Source organism: Poromitra crassiceps (assembly GCF_964638095.1).
Source record: "Poromitra crassiceps genome assembly, chromosome: 2".
Taxonomy (NCBI): domain Eukaryota; kingdom Metazoa; phylum Chordata; class Actinopteri; order Beryciformes; family Melamphaidae; genus Poromitra; species Poromitra crassiceps.
The window spans coordinates 114546926-114567646 of NC_139624.1; the positions used below are offsets into that span (position 1 = coordinate 114546926).

Consider the following 20721-nt stretch of genomic DNA (forward strand, 5'->3'; position numbering starts at 1 on the left):
TCTAAATATCGCAATAGAAATTGGGTAATGGAAACACGTAAATTTCGAAAAACCTCCCAAATATCGCAAAAAGTTTTTGCGCTCTCATGATGTGGTTTTTCAGACGTGTCGATATAGCAGTTTATCGCAAAAGTGTAATGGAAACACATTTTCTGCATTTGCACGTCATGTGACCCATCTTCTCCTTTGGAAAAGGAGCGGAAAATGAAAGGAAAATGATGGAGAAAGGGTTCGATAAGCCGTGGCAAAACGTCCGCAGCAAGTGGAAAACTTTGAAGCAACGCTACCTAGCAGAAAGACGAGTGTTGTGCAAAAGCGGAGCCGGGGAAAATAGATCATGTTTAATGGCAGAAATCGGTCCATGGTGACAGGCTGCCTGTGTGCGCGCATTTGGCACAGCGGCGAGATGAGGGGATGAAAAGCACACACCGGTGCGGTGCTGCTGACTGAAGTGAATACAGTGACTGTGAGTAATACATTACACACGTTTCAGGTGCAATGTTATAATTATAATACACAACATTCTGATTATTGCACCAAATCAGCCTTTTCCCCCCTCCATCTCTAAATCGGACCACTTGTATTAGGCTACCTTTTTTCCTCTGTCTGTCGCTCTCACTGTAGCCAGCAACATGTTGCCACTCATTTTCTTTTGAATTGATAATCAGGCTCGTTTATATGCGTTGTAACTTCATGTTGTGATTTGCATTGACCATTGGTTGGATTTGAGCATGCAGGGGACGGGATATGGGGCAGATCCCCGTGCGTAATCACTGTGGCAGCTGCTGTTAACGGGAATTGCGTTCAGGTGTGCGCGCTGTCAGACCAAACTCAACTTCAATGGAAACGCCTACAAGTCGCAATTGTACATTGTCGAAGTTGTAGAAATATCGCAATTATTTTGCGAAAAACTGTAATGGAAACACAGCTACAGTCCCGGCCTGGCCTTCTCTCCTACGGCTTATGTGTGTGGGGGCGGGGGCCGGGGCGGGGGGCATCGGTGCTCTCCATCACTGGTTGAGGGCTGCCGGTAGGTTAGAATAGCTTAGGTAGGCGATAGATTAGCTACAGCCTAACTATAGGCTGTAGACCTGTTATAGTGTTCAGGCTAAAATCAGACTAGAGCAGAATAGGACAGGCCAGACTAGGCTGTAGATTAGCTAGATCCCCTATGTCCCAGTTAGCTCTGGTTAATGTCTAGAGTAGTCAGTTTGTCTGATCTTCTACCCCCCCTCTTTCTCTTCCCCCCTTCCCCTGCTCCTTCCCCACTTCTCCCTTCCTGTTCTCTCCTCTCCCACATTTCCCATCCCCCCCCCACCTCCTCTCTTTCCATGCTCTCTCCTCCCCCACATCCCACTGCTCTCCCCCTCCCTTCTCCTGCTCTCTCCTCTTTCTCCCCTCCTCTGCTCCTTCCCCTTCTCCTCTTCTCCCCAATTTCCCCCATTCCCTGCCACTTCCTGCTCTCTCCTCTCTCACATTCCCCCTGCTCTCCCTCCCCTGCACCCTCCCACCTCTCCTTCTCCGTTCTCTCCTCCCCCACATTTCCCATTTTTCTCCCCACCTCCTCCCTCTCCCTGCCCTCTCCTCCCCCACATCCCCCCGCTCTCCCTCCCTCCTCCCCATCTCCTGCTCTCTCCTCTTTCCCCCTTCCCCCACTATTCTAAAGCATAGTACCCATTCTACTCCAAAGTAAGGCACCCATTCTATCCCCTCCCACTATTCCGCCACTATTTAAAGCATGGCACCCATTCTACCCTAAAGCGAGGCACCCATAAGCTCTATATGTGAACATGTGTTTATTTGGCAAAGGGACTCACTACTAAAGGCTTGCAGCCAATTACATTAAGCATAGTTTGGTTGCTAAGATATCGACATATGTCCGTTTGCAAAATGTGTGTCTATATTTCTCTATCATATAATTGTTTGATGTGTTATTACTACTGTAATTTGTTACTGTTGTGTCAGCTAGCCCTCCTTTCCCTGTTCTCTCCATATAGTCTCCCATACTCCCTCTATACTCCCATACTCTTCCATACGCTCTCTCCTCTCCCACATTTCCCATTCTCTCCCCACCTCCTCCCTCCCCCTGCTCTCTTCTCCCCCACACACCCCCGCTCCCCCTCTCTCCTCTTGCTCCTTCCCCACCTCCTATACTCCTATACATTTCCCATTCCCTCCCCATCACTCTCTCACATTCCCCCTGCTCTCATCCCTTCTCCTGCTCTCTCCTCTGCTCTCTCCTATATTTCTATATTTTCTATATTTCTCTATCAATTGTTCAAAGTGTTATCTTTATTCTGTAATTTGCTACTGTTGTGTCAGCTAGAATTAGCTAGACATATTCTCTGTGAAGCCCTCTGAGACATGCTTGTGAATTAGGGCTATATAAATAAACTTGACTTGACACAGCATGAGGGGGTCAGGGGTCACACAGCATGAGGGGGTCAGAGCTCACAGCATGAGGGGGTCAGAGCTCACAGCATGAGGGGGTCAGGGGTCACACAGCATGAGGGGGTCAGGGGTCACACAGCATGAGGGGGTCAAAGGTCACACAGCATGAGGGGGTCAGGGGTCACACAGCATGAGGGGGTCAAAGCTCACAGCATGAGGGGGTCAGAGCTCACAGCATGAGGGGGTCAGAGCTCACAGCATGAGGGGGTCAAAGGTCACACAGCATGAGGGGGTCAGAGCTCACAGCATGAAGGGGGTCAAAGGTCACACAGCATGAGGGGGTCAAAGGTCACACAGCATGAGGGGGTCAGAGCTCACAGCATGAAGGGGGTCAAAGGTCACACAGCATGAGGGGGTCAAAGGTCACACAGCATGAGGGGGTCAAAGGTCACACAGCATGAGGGGGTCAAAGGTCACACAGCATGAGGGGGTCAAAGCTCACAGCATGAGGGGGTCAAAGGTCACACAGCATGAGGGGGTCAAAAGTCACACAGCATGAGGGGGTCAAAGGTCACACAGCATGAGGGGGTCAGAGCTCACAGCATGAAGGGGGTCAAAGGTCACACAGCATGAGGGGGTCAAAGGTCACACAGCATGAGGGGGTCAAAAGTCACACAGCATGAGGGGGTCAAAGGTCACACAGCATGAGGGGGTCAGAGCTCACAGCATGAAGGGGGTCAAAGGTCACACAGCATGAGGGGGTCGGAGGTCACACAGCATGAGGGGGTCAAAGGTCACACACAGCATGAGGGGCAGAGTTTTCCGCTAGTGCATACAATGTCCAGCTGGGTGCCAATCTGGGAACCCAGAGTCTATTTCGGCACGTAAATAGACTCTGGGACAGCCGTACCTTTTTTGAGGCTTCCTGTACAGCGCGGATCTTCCGCCCGGGACTTCCACTTCCACGCAGCGGTGCCTTTTAAAAACATACATTGTGTCACTTTTATTTTTGAATGCTAAACGTCAAAATTCTTATATATTCACTAGCGTTCGGGACCGGAACTCTTGTATTCGCTGGTACAACAACAGAGCGGCACTGCGCAGAGACGGAAGTCCCGGGCGGAAGATTCGCGCTGTACAGGAAGCCTCAAAAATAGGTACGGCTGTCCCAGAGTCTTGATGAGTTTCAACATGCCTAGCTGGAGCCACTCCCGCTCTGTGGAGATGGGGGTATACTGGAATACAGCCACTGTCTGTCTCGCCGGCCACTCTAGTGATGTCGACCCACATGGTCGCCGGAGCTTTCTGGGTGCTGGGATCAGGGAAGGTGCTCTCCTTCAGATCTTTCAGGTCGGGGAGGCTGGGCCAGAGCAGGGGAGGACACCGCGCCATCTCGCCGGTGTAGACATTGCCGACCAGCATGCTCCGCCAGGGCACGGGGGGAGCCGGAGGGAGGGGGATTTACTTGAGGTTGGCCGCTTTGGCTATAAGCTCAGGCAGGTCGTTGAGCAGGGCCTTGGCCGTGGTCGGGATCGCTGCATCGATGACGGAGGAGGCCGGGAAGAGGGAAGGCTGCGGGCACAGTGCCCTCTCATCCGGATTAGGGTTAGTGAAACCCCAGGCCTCCCAATGGGGAGGTGGGAGCTCGGGAGGAAGAGGAGTCCTCCTTGGACACGGAGCCATCTAGAGACTGGTCAACCACTACAGCCGCAGTGGGCTCGAGGAGGAGGGCAGCCTGGATCTCTGGCACCGCAGCGTCAGCAGCAGCTTCTTCCTGGAACTGGGTGGCGAAGAAGTCGACGCGCCGCTGGAGTTCCTCGAGGGGGAGCTCCCTGCAGTAGGGACAGGAAGCGTGGGCGGTGAACGCGAGAGTCGAGACCTGCGTGCCGATGCCCAAGGCAAGTGAAGCACCTGTGGTGCATGTCTTCCGGGTTGATGAATGCCATGCGGCACTCCTGGCAGATCCGGACGCCTGGGCAAAACCAGCCGTGAGGAAGCTTGGGCCGGGCGATGCCGACGGCTGCTGTTGCTTGTAGATGGTTGATTGTGGACCGTTCTTGAAGAGAAGTCTCGTCTTCGCAGTGTGTGAAGAATTTTGGGAGCAGTTCCTTGGGTGCTCCGCCGTTGTATAGACGACAGCGGAGTTCACACAAGGGGGTGTCATAATAGCACAAAGGAGAAAGTCTTCAGTCCAGTACTCACCTGAGGATATCCATCCAATAGCAAAGCCTGAGAAGGGCTGAGCTGAATGAAAAAAAAATTAAACGCCTTTGGGTAATGAGAGCAGTATGACACTGACAGACGTGATGAGAGCAGACATACATGGACGATGAGCGTGGGGTGGGTTTCCTCCAGTCTGCCTCGGAGCCACAGGAAGTCCTGGTAGCGGCGGCGCACCTCGCACTCACTGGAATCAAACTCACCCCGTGTAGTCTGAAGGAAGGAGGGACACATATACAGTATGAGGATGCTCCACTGACCGGATGTACAGGTTCAATTTACGAGTGCTAGGGTTTGAACAATAGGGCGTTTTCGGGTGATGATGATTATGATTATGATGATGGCTAATAATGATAATAATGGATAACAACAACAACAACAACAACAACAACAACACTACTACTAATAATAATAATGACAAAAATAATGCTCTGTCTTTATAGGCATCGCGATCTGACCTTCCATTTCCCAGAAAATGTAAATAATGTAATAATAGATTTTTGACATTTGCGAATCGATTCATAATCTTCCACGTCCGCATCACGATGCATCCAAGAATCGATTCCCCCCCCCCCAGTCACCAGCGGAAGAAAATCCTTTTCTACTGCCTGCAAGTTCTGCCATTGGCTCCGATCCGCTCTGACTGACTGGCGCGACCATATATGGATTTCCTCTCTGCTCCCTCTGTGACGAATCTGTCCATCTCAAAAGCCTCTGCCGCTGTGCGTGTTGAATCTGTCGATCTCAACAGCCTGCACCGCTGTGAAACAACGGCAACAATGCTAGCTCATTGCTATACGCTGAAAACGATTGGATCCCCCGTTGCAGGGAGAGTGTCTTGTAAGCGAGACTAGGTTAAACCATTGAGATATAATATGAATGGAGAGAGCGTTCCTATCTCTTCCCTGTATGTTTTATTGAAGCCAAAATCCGGCCAGATCAGTGAACCAGAGTCTGCGCAGTAGCTCCCTAGATTTAGAACCTCTGAGAGCTCCACGCCCCTCTGAACTTTCTTATGTAGAGCTGCTGTTTCTAGAATGCGCACAGTGCGTTGTATATTTATATACAGTCTAGCTCTGTAAATATGACAATTTAAGTTGTAATATTTTTTGTCTCGCCAAAAGTAACCAGGAAGATTCCCACTATGAGATCAGTTTATCAAAATGACGCCTGTACGAAAATCTGATTTTGGTTGTCGGAGATTTCAGACCTCCGGGCTGCTGCCGAGTGCTCTCAGCGAGGGCCGGAAGTGGAGGCAAGCCTCACTCACCTTCAGCCTCACTGGGAGGATTGCTGTGTTGACTAAGCTAGCCTAATGTTTTCGTGGCATTTTGATTAACTTTATGATTTAATTCCTTTTGGAGCAAATGTTGGTTTTACAATTCTAACCTTGACGCTTTACGCAACGTTGTTTGCTGGTATAGTGTTGTGGGTAGTGCCGCCTGTAACGTTCTCCGTTGTCGGAGATTGAGTTGTATCAGCCAGACCTGCTCTCAGCCCGCAAGAGGAGCCAGGGCTGCTTGGCTCAGCCTCTCAATGGGGGAAATTCTCGGATGAACAGCTCTGTGTTGATTAGCCTAATGTTTCCGTGGCATTTTGATTAACTATATGATTACATTTCTTTTGGCGCAAATGTTGGTTTAATCTAACCGTGAGGCTACGTTGTTGTACCCGCCCGGTAGTGTGTGTAGGCAGGCCAACCTAACGTTAGCCTAGACGTGAGCCAGGCTGCCTGGTCTATTGCCTGGTATATCGTTACTAAGAGAGGAGCTTGTGAAGAACGAACATCCCCACAGTCAAAGCATTTCCCCCAGATATGCATATAAAAACGTTTGTTGCTTTAATAGCCTACAATAAAACGTCTGTTTGTATGTGATGCTAACCCGTTAGCTATGAGCTAATGGTGGTTGTGTACTACTAGGCCTCATCTCATCTTATACCCGGGACGGGAGTTAACGTTATAAAACACATTTCGTGTCAGTTGGACAACCTGGTCAGTTCTGAAAATATGTGTCTATTATTGTGTTATTCCAGCTATCGTTATCGGTTGTTAAGTTATAGTAATATGAAAAACAGCCGACTAGCGCAAGCAGCTAACGCTAATGCTAGCCTGCATGTTAAAACCATACCTATAACGTAGCTGGAGTAACTCATAAAACACATATTTTCTGAACTTACTTCAGTCCCCAACCAACGTTAATTCCTCGCGCACAAAACATTTGTTTTCATTCCTCAAAACAATGTTCTTTTTATTGGGGTCCATTGATGTCTGGTAGCCAGCACAGCCACTCCATGAGCTACCCGACTTCCAGGGAGCGTTAGATAACATGAAGCCGTGTGTGTTGTCTATGACGATAGATCTATAATGTGCAGAGCCTGTCCAGCCAATGACGGCTTGAGACTGGCTGCCACAGCTGTCAATCATCCATTTTTATCCCTTTTTATATGTCAAATAACTACTTAAAAACAAACTGATCAGAAAAATGACCACTTGCACAGGCATTAGCATGATAATGACTATCTAAAATGATACAAACCACCTTTGGAAAAAAATTATCTGACGTATACTGTGATTATTTCGGTTGTGATTTTCCCATCCACTAACATGGGGAGGCGGGCCTTGTGACCTAATACTGGATTCAGCCGTCAGGGCGGCGATCTAACAAGCAGCGGCTTCACTAAACGGGACCTGAAATGGCGTCCATCTTTATATAGGTCATTGGGTTAAACCAAACAGAGCATTTTTTCCCCAGCAAGTCCAGAGTGGAGATCTACGGTGCCGGACTCCTCTCCCGGAAGGGAGGGAAGTCTGGTAAGCGAGACTAAACCAACCATGACCGAAAGTGCTAAACTGGAAATGGAATGAGCCTGAATGTATCGTCTGTATGGCTGTATGTACTGCAGAATTTTAGTCTTCTACTCCAAGATAACGTTTTCCCATGGGAGACAAATAAAGTGAACCTTGAACCTTGATGTATTAGAGCTTCTATGTCATGCCTCTACATGTGCTTTCTCCAAGCACATGTAGAGGCACAAGAACAACCAGGTGCACACTGACCTTGGTGGCCACTCTGTACATGATGAAGGTCTCGATGGCGGTAACGTGGCTCTCGGGCTGGTCCACGGTGATGAAGATGTCTCTGGTGTCTTCCTCCTGCTCCTCCTCTTCCTCCAGGGTACACTGGTTGACCATGGAGCCAGGAGAGTTTGGCATGGGGGACAGAACAGGACTTCCATCTGCCAGGGACGTATTCTGAACCAAAGACAGGACATCACTGTTGTGTTTACCACTGTCGCCACGGTTACAGACTAGAAAAGACTAATGTTACCATCGCTCAGGGGTACCACGTTAGAGGTCTTCATGGGTCCAAAATCACAGACCCGGACCCTAAAGGACCCGGGACATTTGTGCCCGGACCCGGAGTGGACCCGTCTATTATTAGAAATCTGAGACCCGGCCCCGTTCAGAACCGATAAATGTCGGACCCGGACCCAGAGTGGACCTGTCTATTATTAGAAATCTGATACGCGGGCCGTTCAGATCCGAGAAATACCGAGGCAGAGACTAGCGGTGCGGACATCAAAGTTGCTCGCTAACTGCTACAAGTTGTATATTAAATTAAACTTTGTGCATCTTTATTAATTGCGGGAATCCCGCACATTTTCCCGAATTCCCGCATATTTTCAATTTAAAGGGGGAGTAATCCCGCAATGGTTTGCGCAGACCGATCTACGTTTGTGCGGAACGGTGCTTAGCAAGCGAAACAGCTGTCTGTCTGACCCACTGAGTGTGAGCACAGACTGTTGAAAGAGATGCAGGATAGCCAAGCAAATGTGATTGGATGAACGTTTGACACTAGGCCAATCAGAGGCAGAGAGGGGCGGCTCATGCCTTCGCCTAGCCTTCACCATCATGGGGAAAAAAATATTGCATCCCTCAGTCCTCTCTTGACATCAACGCTCCTCTGCTGATTTCTCGGTGGATACAGACAGCTGCTTGCAAACATGATAGATCGCTGGCTAAAAAGGAAAACTACGTCCTCAGAAGGGGGACCTGCTCAGAAAAAACAAACGAGGGAGGTACGGTGTTGCAGTGGTAAGCACTATCGCCTCACAGCTCGAAGGTCGTGGGTTCGATTCCCACCTGGGACGAGGTGAACGCTGAAGGAATGCGTGCCCGTCCGCATGTCCTCGAGTGCCCACCGCCCGGGTGGGGTCGGCAAAAGGGCCTTTCTGTGTGGAGTTTGCATGTTCTCCCCGTGCCTTCCGGGGGTTTCCTTCATATAGGAACCCCCTTCACAAAAACATGCAATATCCTGGTTGCTAATGTGGTTCCTCCTCTGGTCGTTAAGGGCGCCTGTTCAGAGGGAGGGGAACTGGTTGGAATAACGTGAACCTCCCACGTGCTATGTCCTACCGGTGAAGCTTCCTCTGTCAGGTGAAAAGAAGCGGCTGGCTGACTGCCCATGTCTCGGAGGAAGCATGGAGCCAGTCTCGGCTCTCCCCAGATCGGCAGAGGATGGAGTAGCAACCAGGATTGAGAAATCAAGTGAGCACTAATGGGGGATAAAATGGGATAAAAAAAATCAGGGGAAAAAAGTCGAACAACAAGGCACTTCTAACTGAAACGTCAACACCGAGTAACGTCAGTGTCAGTGATGTTTAGCGTTACGTTATTGACGATGAAGAATCTGATATCAATAATAACGTTAATCCTCCTTATGCCGAGTGCCAGTGATGTCAACGATGTTGACGCCACTCAAATAGTGTTTCTCATAAAGCAGCCGTGAAAATCTGGTGGAAGCATTTTCAATAAAAAGTGAAACAATACACAGATGGTTTATAGTCACTTCAATAGAACTCTCCCCAATGCAAAATTTGAACAGGTTTAGATGCCAGTAATGACAGTAAGAAAGGCAGATGTAGTGAGCAAAGATGGATGATTTAATATTCCATAGCTCTGACCTAACCAAATCTAACTGACATCACTATTGTGAACACAAAACAAAGAACACTTCAGATATAATATGATATTAGTGTTTTAGTAGAGTGCATCACTCAATAAAGGCTTTCATAGAACCAAAAGCCTATGGCTTAGTCTGCAGAAAAGACCTCTATGCCACGTGCCTTCTGGCAGCCATATTTAGGGGACTTTAAAGTTAGGATTTTCCAAGTGGGATTTTGACCATTTGTCTTTGACGGCTAACTTTGCAATGTCATCTGGAACCTGCGGGCTCATTTTTAATTTGCAAACCTATCCAGATGGCGTGTTGGGTAAAGTACTTAAATTAGGCTAAATATGCTCAATTATAAATTTGGACTTGATTAAGTACCAATTAAATAATTGAAAACTCAATTGAGGGATTTATATGTTTGCCATTTCAAATTGCTTATTTAACCCTCCTATCCAGGTGTCTAGGGAGAAACACGCACACAGCCGTTATAGTTAGAGATGCACATTTTCCGCAAATTCCTGAATAGAACATTGGTAAAGTTAACAATCAATCAATCGATTAATTGTAATAAAAAAAATAAGAAATCCAAACAATACCAAGTGGGTTTTTTCCTCCATAAAACCTTTATTTATATAGCAGCCAGCAACATATTGCATATTTTTCAAAGTACTGCACATGTAAAAACGTAGAGGCATACTCTCATACCTTCTGTATAATGTAACATTTGCCTAGAATCCGCGGCGGCCGGGTGGCTCACTTAAAAAAAAAAAAAGCCTATTATAGCCTATATAAAAAAAACGTCTCGCCACTTCAAAGATCAAATGCAGTATTTAAGAAAACTTATTAAATAAAATAAACTAAAATCAACAATAGCCAACGAAAATGTTCAATAGGGCCGACAGAATAGGCTATTATATTAATTACATCTCGTGCGCTATAAGGCTCAAACAACCGAACCAACAACAAACACTTTTTTCCCAAAACAGTCCTAAATTAACTTAATAATAAATAGGCTATATATTAAATAAATAGATAAACGGAACTAAAAATCTAGGCCTAATATGAATAAACAAATTAAACTTCCTTCAATACTGTAGGTCTGACTGAATCAGATATTACATGCATAAAACAACAGCTGCCACAACTTTTTCAGTAAACTTAGAAACAGAAAGACTGTCAGACTGACTCACAGGGTCCTGATTTAGTTCTTGTTGAGGAAAATGAGCATGTCCACCTATTTGGGTGTCAGACGGGAACGCAGCCTGGTCACGATCAGTCCAGCGGCTGAAAACACAAGCTCAGATGGTACAGATGTCGCGGGTATGCAGAGGTACTGGCGTGCCAGCATTGCCAGTCTGGGGAATCTTCCAGCGTTGGCCTTCCACCACTCATGCAGTGGCAGGAGCTGCTGAATAATTCGGCCCCAAAAGCAAAGCCATTGCGGAGGCCTGATTCATGGCTGCAGGTCCTGGTTCTGGTTGAGCATCTGCAACACCTTCGGGCTGTGCGTTCGGGCCCGAGGTGACCACCTCCTCCTCGTCCTCCAACGCCTCTCCCAGCTCAATCAGCTTAGATTTGGCATCCTGTCGCTGTGCTGGTGTTAAAAAAAACAGGTGCTTGTGGCAGGGGTCCAGCATCGTTGCCACCATCGGAGGGGAGGATGTCATCTGGTCGGACTGCAAAATAATACTGAATGACTAATTCAAAATAATGTTTTTGGGAAACGCAGAATTTAAGAGTCGCTGTGCAAAGTGTAATGTTTAGGCTTACCATCGTTCGCTCAATCAGGGAGGAGCGGACTTTTCCCTTGAATTCCACCACTCGTGGGCAGTCGCCCTCTTTCCTCAGGAGATGTTCATTGATGAGGCCAAATGCGACAGGATACGTGTTGCTGATGGAGACAGTTAACTCAGCCGACATCGCTGTGGTTGCAATCTTCAATGCAGTTAATACTCGCGCTACGTCCTCCATGACACGCCAGTATTCATCTTTCAGCTCCAGGGTTCAGAACCGGTGACAGTCGGGTGACAGTGAACCGGGTAACAGTCTGGTCAGATAGGACAGCGACCACCGCCCACCTAGGGCTGGGCGATATGGCCTCTGAAGAATATTGCGATGTTTTTGATGATATATATCTCGATATTTTTTAAATCTCTCATAAATGCTCAATTTAACCCTTCAGGCTTCATACACATTTTGACCAATGGATTTCCATGACTTTTCCATAAGTTCTTAACCTGTATTTTATGCACACCTGGGGTAAAAAAGAAGAAAGAAAGGGCATGTAGTGAGCAAAGATGGATGATTTAATATTCCATAGCTCTGACCTAAGCAAATCTGACATCACTGTGAACACAAACAACACTTCTGATATAATATGATTGTTTTAGTAAAGTGTATCACTCAATAGTCAATACAAAAAATAATGGATTTTTAGAACCGAAAGCCTAGCTGCTTAGTCTGCAGATAAAACATAAAAATTTTAATTTAGACTCTTATTGGCATGACGTCAACATATAAGCTGAGCTGGGGCCAGTTCTATAGTGAGGCATGGAAAGCCTCACTATACGCCATCATATCTGTGTCGTTTCACTTTTGACTGAAAAATGATGCCTCTAGATTAAAGAAAAGACACTGTGATGTTGACTTTTATGTAGGCTAAATGTGCGCATTCGTTTTCCTTATAGATCATGACTGCCCCGCAGCTAGCTACTTTAGCTTCACGTTACCTTGCATGTAACGTTAGCGTTAGTTGCTTTTGGAGACACAAACCCTGGACATTTCATTTTGAGTAGGCTAATGCATGAGGTTCTCTATGGTTTACGCCAGCTCTGGGAGTATGAAGTGCTTTAAATGTGGGGATTTTGGTCACAACACGCTTGTGGAGCGCTGCCTGCTGAACTACTAGGTAGGCCACAACCAGCTAGCTAACGTTAGCCACCAAAACAGCTAACGTTAACGTCAAACAAATCTGCAACTCCTCCCCGCGTTTGGTTTAGCGTAACGCCAGCTCAGACTTTCCCCTAATCCCAGAAACCTTGCGGGACATGTATTGCAAATTGCAATAGTGGTTGTTTTGTTATAATTTGAAACTGTCAACAGACGCACTGGAGGCGGCCATGTTTCGCCTGCTGCGTTGGGTTGGTTGGTGGGGAGGGTGTATCTGACGCGGTTTGACGTATCCATGTGATTCCCCCTCCCTTCCTGAGTGTGACAGAGCTCTCCCTTGAGAGGGAGAGCTGACAAGAGGAAACGTGAAGCGAGTCATGCCGGCGGCTTAAGTTATAAACAATGAGTGACAATTATACTCGAATGTTCGCGATATAGTCATTTCTACATCTCACGTGGCACAAGCCGCGATACATCGAGTATATTCGATATATCGCCCAGCCCTATGCCCACCTCTGCTCCACTAGCCGGTCAAACATATCGCAAACTGAATTCCATCGAGTCTTGGTGGACTGGATGAGCTGGTGGGGTGGCAGCCTCTGTTGAGTTTGCTTTTCTTGTAGGGCTTTGGTGGCAACCATGCTATGCTAGCTCACTTTTCCATCAAGCCCCCACTCGTTCACTGCATCCTTTAATAGCTCGGCGAGGTGCTCTGCTGTGTGCCTGCCTGGCAAGCTTCTGGTTAGCAATACCGCACTGCTGACTCCCCAGTCCTGGGTGATGTAGTGGCAGGTGATGGCCACGTAGTTTTCAGTTGTCATGGCAGTCCAGCTATCTGTCGTCAGTGCAACCTTGCCGCCGGTAGATGTAACGTCAGCTAGCTCTGCTAGCAACTTGGACTTAGCATCATCGTATCCCTTCTAGAGCCTGGTGATTGTGCTTCGGCTTGGGATCTCGTATGCTGGTCCCAGGAGGTGCATCATTTGCTTAAATCCCCTGCCTTCAACCATAGAGATAGGCATCATGTCTTTTTCTATAACCCCGCAGATCGACTGGGTTATTTTCTCTGCTCGCCGTGAGTCGCAACTTTTCCTCTTAACTCATTCCTGGCCATATACGTCTTTAACGTCTTATCAGGAATGTGCCTCCCAGCCAAATACGTGTTTGACGTGTTTTTGTTTTTATTAGAGCTTAGCGTAGTTCAAAGACTTCCCCAGCCTGTGACATGGTATCAGGTCCCTGGCCTCAAAGATAAGCCGACAACACGTGAACAAACAACTACGCAGCTGTTGTTTTGAAATGGAGGAGGAGGAAATAACAGAAAACGGAGAAACGCTGCCTGTTGCAGAGTAGGAGAAACGCCATTGAAACGCCCCTCGGCGCACTGCACGAGCTGGTCGCCTTGCTGCAGGGCAGCGAACCTGGATGAGTTGTTTGCGGTAGTCAAACCCGTGACCAACATGATCGATCCGGTTCCAGCGCCTGGTCCCAAACCCAAGCAAGCCGGACCCCGTTCCTGTGTCCCAGCCCGAACGAGAGGAGGAGGAGGAGAACGAGGAAAACACAGCAACAGACAGGAGCCATTTTTCACAGCGCATTTGCACCTTGCAAAGACCCGCCGGGATTACATTGAAAGTGACTATTGGCTCTTTCAAACACAGATCACGCAAAATTGTAGTTCGAGAAGCCCGTAAAGCTTGGCAGCCTCGCCACACATTTTGTTGTTGATATATATGCATTGCCAACGATGCAGAGGCAGAGGAGGCTAGACGCTGATCTCAGACCAGTTTGGTGTTCTCCTCCTATGCTAATTTGCGGGGAGATCAATAGTGTTCCCTGGGAAGGAGGTGCGATCCAGCAGCAGCTGTGGACAGAACTCTCTCTCTGTGTGTGTGTGTGTGTGTGTGTGTGTGTGTGTGTGTGTGTGTGTGTTGATGTTACTCTACTGCTGCAAGGGTGTATCTGTGTAGATGATGTTCCACAGTTGATTCCACTAATGTAATGTAAAGAGACACACATGGCACACACACTGTGTGTGCAGCGCGCACACACACACACATTCACACACATTCACACACACATTCACACACACACACACACATTACACACACATCACACACACACACACACACAGACACACACATTCACACACACACATTCATTGCAGCGCACACACACACATTCACACTCACTCACACTGAGTAAACTGTATTGTTGAATGTAAAAAAAGCACTTCATGTATATATATATATTTATATTTTTTTTGTCATTTGTGTCATAACGAATAATATTTACATGTCTGATGTCAATACAGTTCAAAATAAAAGAATTGAGAGCGAGTTCTGCCTGAGATTGTGTCCTTTACAAAAATGCCTTTTTCTCCTATTTCTCTTCTCAGAGAGACCTTTTTGGTGAAAACAGGGTGTATATAAATGCTATAAGTAGAGTACAGAACATGCTAAAAGCTCACTTTTTTTTTCTGGTGAACCCAGAGACGTACATCTTCATTTTGAGGTATTGCAAATCACTTTGGTGCTAATAGATAATTTACTGTGGGTCTTGAAAGATGACCAACAATTATGAAAATCTTTGGCCTGAGCTAAATATTGGCAGTCCTAAACTGGCCATGAATGAGTTAAAAGCTGAGCTGATGGTGGGTTGCACTAGCGGAGACGAAGAGGAGCCAGCCAATTTATCCGAATGAACACCGTTCAAGTGATAGAGCAGTGCTGTCGTCGTGTTGTTATAGCTGTACACCGATTCACAGTGTTTGCATATGGCAGTATCTTCTCCTTTCTTATCAAAATGTTCCCACACAACGCTTCTCTTCGCCCTCTTCATGTTCATGAAGATATGCTCCCGAAGGAGACACATGCACGCTTCTTCATAGCGCACGACCGATAAAACTCATTCAAAACTTACTGACTACACTGTCGTTTTCCATAACGTTAGTCACAAGAAATGTGGAGAATCGCTTTTTGGGAGACAAACGCTTCAGGGTGATCACTATTTAGCTGCAGCTGTAACGTTAACTCATTGAGTGCCAATGACGTCGATCGGCGTCAAAGTAAATAGTAACGTTCAGTGCCAATGACGTCGATCGGCGTCAAATGCGTTTTTTGACGGTGGGACGTGGATCAAAGCCTCAGGCATCTCCTGTACAAATATTGTAGCTATTGAAGGTGTATAACCTATTTTACGGACTCATTAGGTGGCGACAGTGCTCTCCAGATTAGAGAAAGGTCAGGAAAACAGCAGGAGAAAGCCCCGTGATGAAAGAGAAACCGCTCATGCTGCAGCCAGAGCCATATAGATTGCTCTGGCTGGAGCTGACGTTGGCTGCAAACAGCAGTCAATCCGCGCCCACAACTGAGCCTCTCTGTCTCTGCTGTATAGTTTCTCCACACGATTAGCCGCCAGAAAAGCAGCACCCGACGCCGAAGGGCCAAACCATTCTCAGCAGTCCGGTTTGGCTTTTCCGTGTCGCGCTGGGAGCCGGCGCACAAAAACGGAGCACTCCGAAAATAGACGCTGGGTGCGTGAGGCTGTGTGTTAGTGTGGGGAGGAGTTTGCAGCTGAGGGGGGGAGAGGGGGGTGGGGCACGCAGGGTACCACACAATTACACCACGTCACTACATCAGAAAATATTATCTTCAGACTCAGTGAATGTGCTTGAAATGTTTAATTTCACAAAAGGCGGAATATCTCAGCTTCTAATTTGAAACGCCTGCTTTTGCTGAAAACAACCTATCTTCTCGGGCTCATAACTAAAGAACGGAAAATGGTATCAATAAACTTTTTTTTGCTGATGATACAATAGAGTCTCCTCGTTCTTTGTGCGTGTTCGGTGTTTACATTTACACACAATATTCTGTGGGCCTTGAGAAATCACTGAAAACGCTCTGAAACTCTGGCACTGGGAGCGTCCGTTCTCCAAAAGTGGCTGGCACTCAATGAGTTAATCACAATGGTCAGTTTTCACTTTTTGGCAGAACACCGGACCTTGTAATCCGTGGATTTACGTTAGTGTAACAGTGATCATAAAGTAAAATGGATGATACTGGACAATGGACAATTGGATTTGAGCCTTTGCTTGTTTCACAACATTGTCCGCCCCGAAGTGCAAATGCCATCCATCCAACCATCGGAGATGCTGTCTGAGGTAGGCTTTAGACGTCAGCTTAGCGTCACCTCACCTAATATCAGTCAGTCAGTCCCTCTCCTCACATGCTCCAGGTAACGCTTTCTCCATGCAAAAATGCAAACGTTATGTATGAACAGCCCCACACACAGCAGACTACCCCTGCTCCGTCATTACCATAGTAATCAGACAGACCCCCAGCGTGAGTACTCGTTCATAATAGGAGAGTACTCGAGTATTTAAATTGCTTAAAATTCCCATCCCTAGTTCAGAGTTCACTGCGGCTGCGTGATGTGTCTGAAAAGGGCTATAGTAATATCATTGCGCCCTCTGGTGGATCATTGAGAAATGATTTGAAAACACCATTCTACTGTCAGAAATCAGAATGCACGTTGCTTTTTGTTTTTGTTTTGATCGAGTACATTTTTACATGCTCGAGTAAATCCTTAACGAGCGAGTAATGGAGTTTCGATTAGTTGTGTGCATCCCTTAGCCTGACTCCGCCAGATGGGGGCAGCATTGTTCCACAAATTCACAATCCCACCTCAGTCTGAATTCGGCTCAAGATTGGAGTTTAAACCGGCCCGCTCCCAGGCGATCCAATCAGCGTGAGCTACGGGCGGGCTTTAGGCGAGACCGGGTGTGACGCCACCGAGAAGCGACTGTGTGTTTGTAGTTCTTTCACTATTCAACATGGCGGCGTCTACCGAGGCTAGCTCCAGTGGGCTAGTCAAACATTCTATTCAAAACAATAAGCTAACATAAACGTTAAACACTTGATCTTACAGTGAGTACGAAACCGTAACTGTATTGCTGTAACGTTATCAACTATGAACGTTAGTACACAAGACATTGTTGTAGAATTTGGGGAGATAGCCTTCAGACTGTTGCTAGACTGGGAGAATTTAGCAGCCATCAGCTAGCTGTAAGGCTAGTGAATGGCTAACCGTTAGCCAACAATCGTTAGCAACAAGTGCGAGCGATTGATTCATTGATTGATTCGCCCGACGTTAGGCTGTCAATTTACCTCCGCTAAATTGACGACTGCATTTCATTCCAGAGTCACGTTTGGTAGCCTATACGGGAGAGCTAGAATGAAACAGCCTCAGGAAGCACTCATGTTAGACTACCGCACTGAACTAACGTTAGTTCCAGACTGCTTCCTTGTATATTGTGCGCTGGGATCAGCGCTCCCCAGCGCACTCCCAGCGTTTAACAGTCGGAAAAAGACGCTAGGTGGACACAGGCCGGCTACACACAGTTTTAATATTACATGACGACTATTTTGGGACCCGCCACGTGGCGGACAGACGCCAAACCTAACTCGCCAAACCTAAAATCTACCCGCCATTGGCAGGTGGCGGGCTCTAATTTCGGGCCCTGGCAACACTCCATCAACAAAGTGACTTTGAAGCAACACCTCGCGGAGCCAACCCATGACCTACTGAATCCTGAGTGACCATAAAACATTCGGTTTAAAGCAGGACTAAACCCCCCAGATTTCTCAAGTAGCCCTGACTGCAGTACGCAGATCGGGGAGTGGCTCAACGTGGGCACAACGTTTGACTCAACCTCAATGTTTGACTCCGCCCACCTGCCCCCACATGAACCGCTAGAAGAAGAATTGGGAGAGAAGAGAGAAGTTGTCAAAATGGAGGTAAGCAAGGTGTTTTAACGTGCTACTTTGCAACGTGCTTGCACTTACTTTATTGTTTATTGTTTATTTGCACAAAGAAAAATGAATAACAACAGATAGTACAAGTATCTTAATACAAAGAAAATTGTGCAGGTGAGGGAAAGAACCCCGGAAGGGCTTATAGAGTCTCACCTTATTTAAAAACAAATTAAAGACTAATAATGAAAAAAACAAAAAAACAAACCAAATTAACACGTTCACTGCCATTCACGAGATATCTCGGCTTACAAAATCCAACGGTTGACTGCCAATGACGAGATATCTCGGCTTAAAAAAAAGAATTTTTTTTTTGACGGTGGGACGTGGATCAACGCCCCCCGCGTCTCCTATAAAAATATTGGAGCCACCGAACGTGTACAACCCATTCCACCGACCCACTAAGTGGCGACAGTGCTCTCCATTCTAGGAAAAAGCCGAGCCAAAACTGCAGGGGAACGCGCGATGAAACCATTCTCATACAGTAAAATGGATTGGCGAAAAGCTTTCGCGCTGATTGCTGGCGGTAGGGGATTGCAAATGTGCATAATAGATTATGGGTGCAACACACTTTGAAACACGCAGCATAAATAAGACCAGAATCGCAAAAGAAACCCCGTTTCTTGGGGTTTCTCAACCGAAACCCCAAGAAACGAGCGAGCCCATCCAGACTTGCCCAGCGGCCGCCAGCAGACAGGAGCAGCAGCAGCAGGCAGCAGCAACGAGCTTGTGACACGCCCGCTGCAGCCAAGAAGAACACACACGGAGGGAGGAGTTTGAAGTAGAGGGGTGTTTCCTGCTGTTATGGAGGAAATTACTGTTCAAAACTATTGTTTAGATGTCTGACGTCTTACTGATGCCAAAAATGAATGGTTAAAGTGACTGTTCTATCGAATTTCACAAAAAGCTATTTATCTCAGCTTAAATTTTCAGACGCTGAAACCATGCTGTATTCAAGTGCTAATGCCTACATAACTACTAACTCTACAAACTAACTCTTTTAGACAGAGAAAGCACACATTCTATTAGTTCTTTTGAGATATTTTGTGTTCACAAAATCTTAGCAGAAAAGAATCCTCGGGTCTTGAAAGATGAGCCAGAATCCTCAAAAAAAACCTCTGGCAGAAGCTACCTACAGTAAAAAAAAAATGGCTGGCAGTGAATGTGTTAAAGACTAATAATGAAAAAAACAAAAAAACAATATATTTAAAACAATATAAAAGTTACTTTGTAACATGCTTTTAATGTGCTACTTTGCAATATTATATTATATTATATGTTACGTTTTTGTGATAGTTATTACCAGAGCAATACAGAGAAATGCTGTGATTTAAGCAGATTTAAAAAGATGCCATTCATATTAGCCTCAACATGAGACTCCTTGCCTGCTGCTGCGGAATATTTTTAGTGCGAGACCCAAGAAAACAACCATATGCATAAATGACGTATGTTTGTGTTGTGCTTGATAACGTGTAAGTAGCTTAAATCCGTGGCGGCGAGGTAAGTGCAGCGACCTGTGTGGCTGGCACTCAATGAGTTAATCACAATGGTCAGTTTTCACTTTTTGGCAGAAGACCGGACCTTGTAATCCGTGGATTTACGTTAGTGTAACAGTGATCATAAAGTAAAATGGATGATACTGGACAATGGACAATTGGATTTGAGCCTTTGCTTGTTTCACAACATTGTCCGCTCCGAAGCGCAAATGCCATCCATCCAACCATCGGAGATGCTGTCTGAGGTAGGCTTTAGACGTTAGCTTAGCGTCACCTCACCTAATATCAGTCAGTCAGTCCCTCTCCTCACATGCTCCAGGTCAGAGGTTCTCAAATGTTTTTCAGCCAAGGACCCCTTACAAGATAGAAAATATACCGGGGACCCCCTCATTCTGATTTGTGATTTTGGGCTAAGCTTAATTGTTTCCACGGTAACGTGCTTGACTTTTAATTTGATAGGTTTGTTATTAGAATGTAATCCATGAACCATTAGATTTAAAGCATAAACTATTTTCGTTGAACTATGAAGATTTTGCAAAAAAATATATATCTATATATTTTTTTTTATTACATTACATTTACATTACGTCATTTAGCAGACGCTTTTGTTTTGTCCAAAGTGACTTGCAATATCACAATTTGTCAACAGTACAGAAAACCACTATGCAACACAATCAATGACAGCCAAGATATTTTGATAGACTAGCACCATGTAGGAAGTAGTTTGAGAAGGAATAAGTAACATGTAGCATTAAAAAAAAAAAAAAAAAAAAAAAAAATTTAACCTGAAAACTTTTTGCGGACCCCCTGGCAAAGTGCCACGGACCCCTGGGGGTCCGCGGACCCCCATTTGAGAACCACTGCTCCAGGTAACGCTTTCTCCATGCAAAAATGCAAACGTTATGTATGAACAGCCCCACACACAGCAGACTACCCCTGCTCCGTCATTACCATAGT

General features: G+C 46.5%; 1 protein-coding gene across 2 annotated transcripts in view; it reads right to left on the reverse strand.

Moving 5' to 3' along the window:
- snx7 (sorting nexin 7) overlaps positions 1–20721 on the reverse strand; it is a 184573-nt gene that overhangs the window by 135206 nt on the left and 28646 nt on the right. The window contains exons 2-3 of one of the 2 annotated variants that reach the window (XM_083653864.1): positions 7670–7864; positions 4714–4824 (exon numbers count right to left, since the gene is read on the reverse strand). In XM_083653864.1, the coding sequence (XP_083509990.1) occupies positions 4714–4824; positions 7670–7864 (306 nt within the window). The remainder of the gene's footprint in view (positions 1–4713; positions 4825–7669; positions 7865–20721) is intronic. The other variant, XM_083653865.1, reaches the window with a different exon arrangement.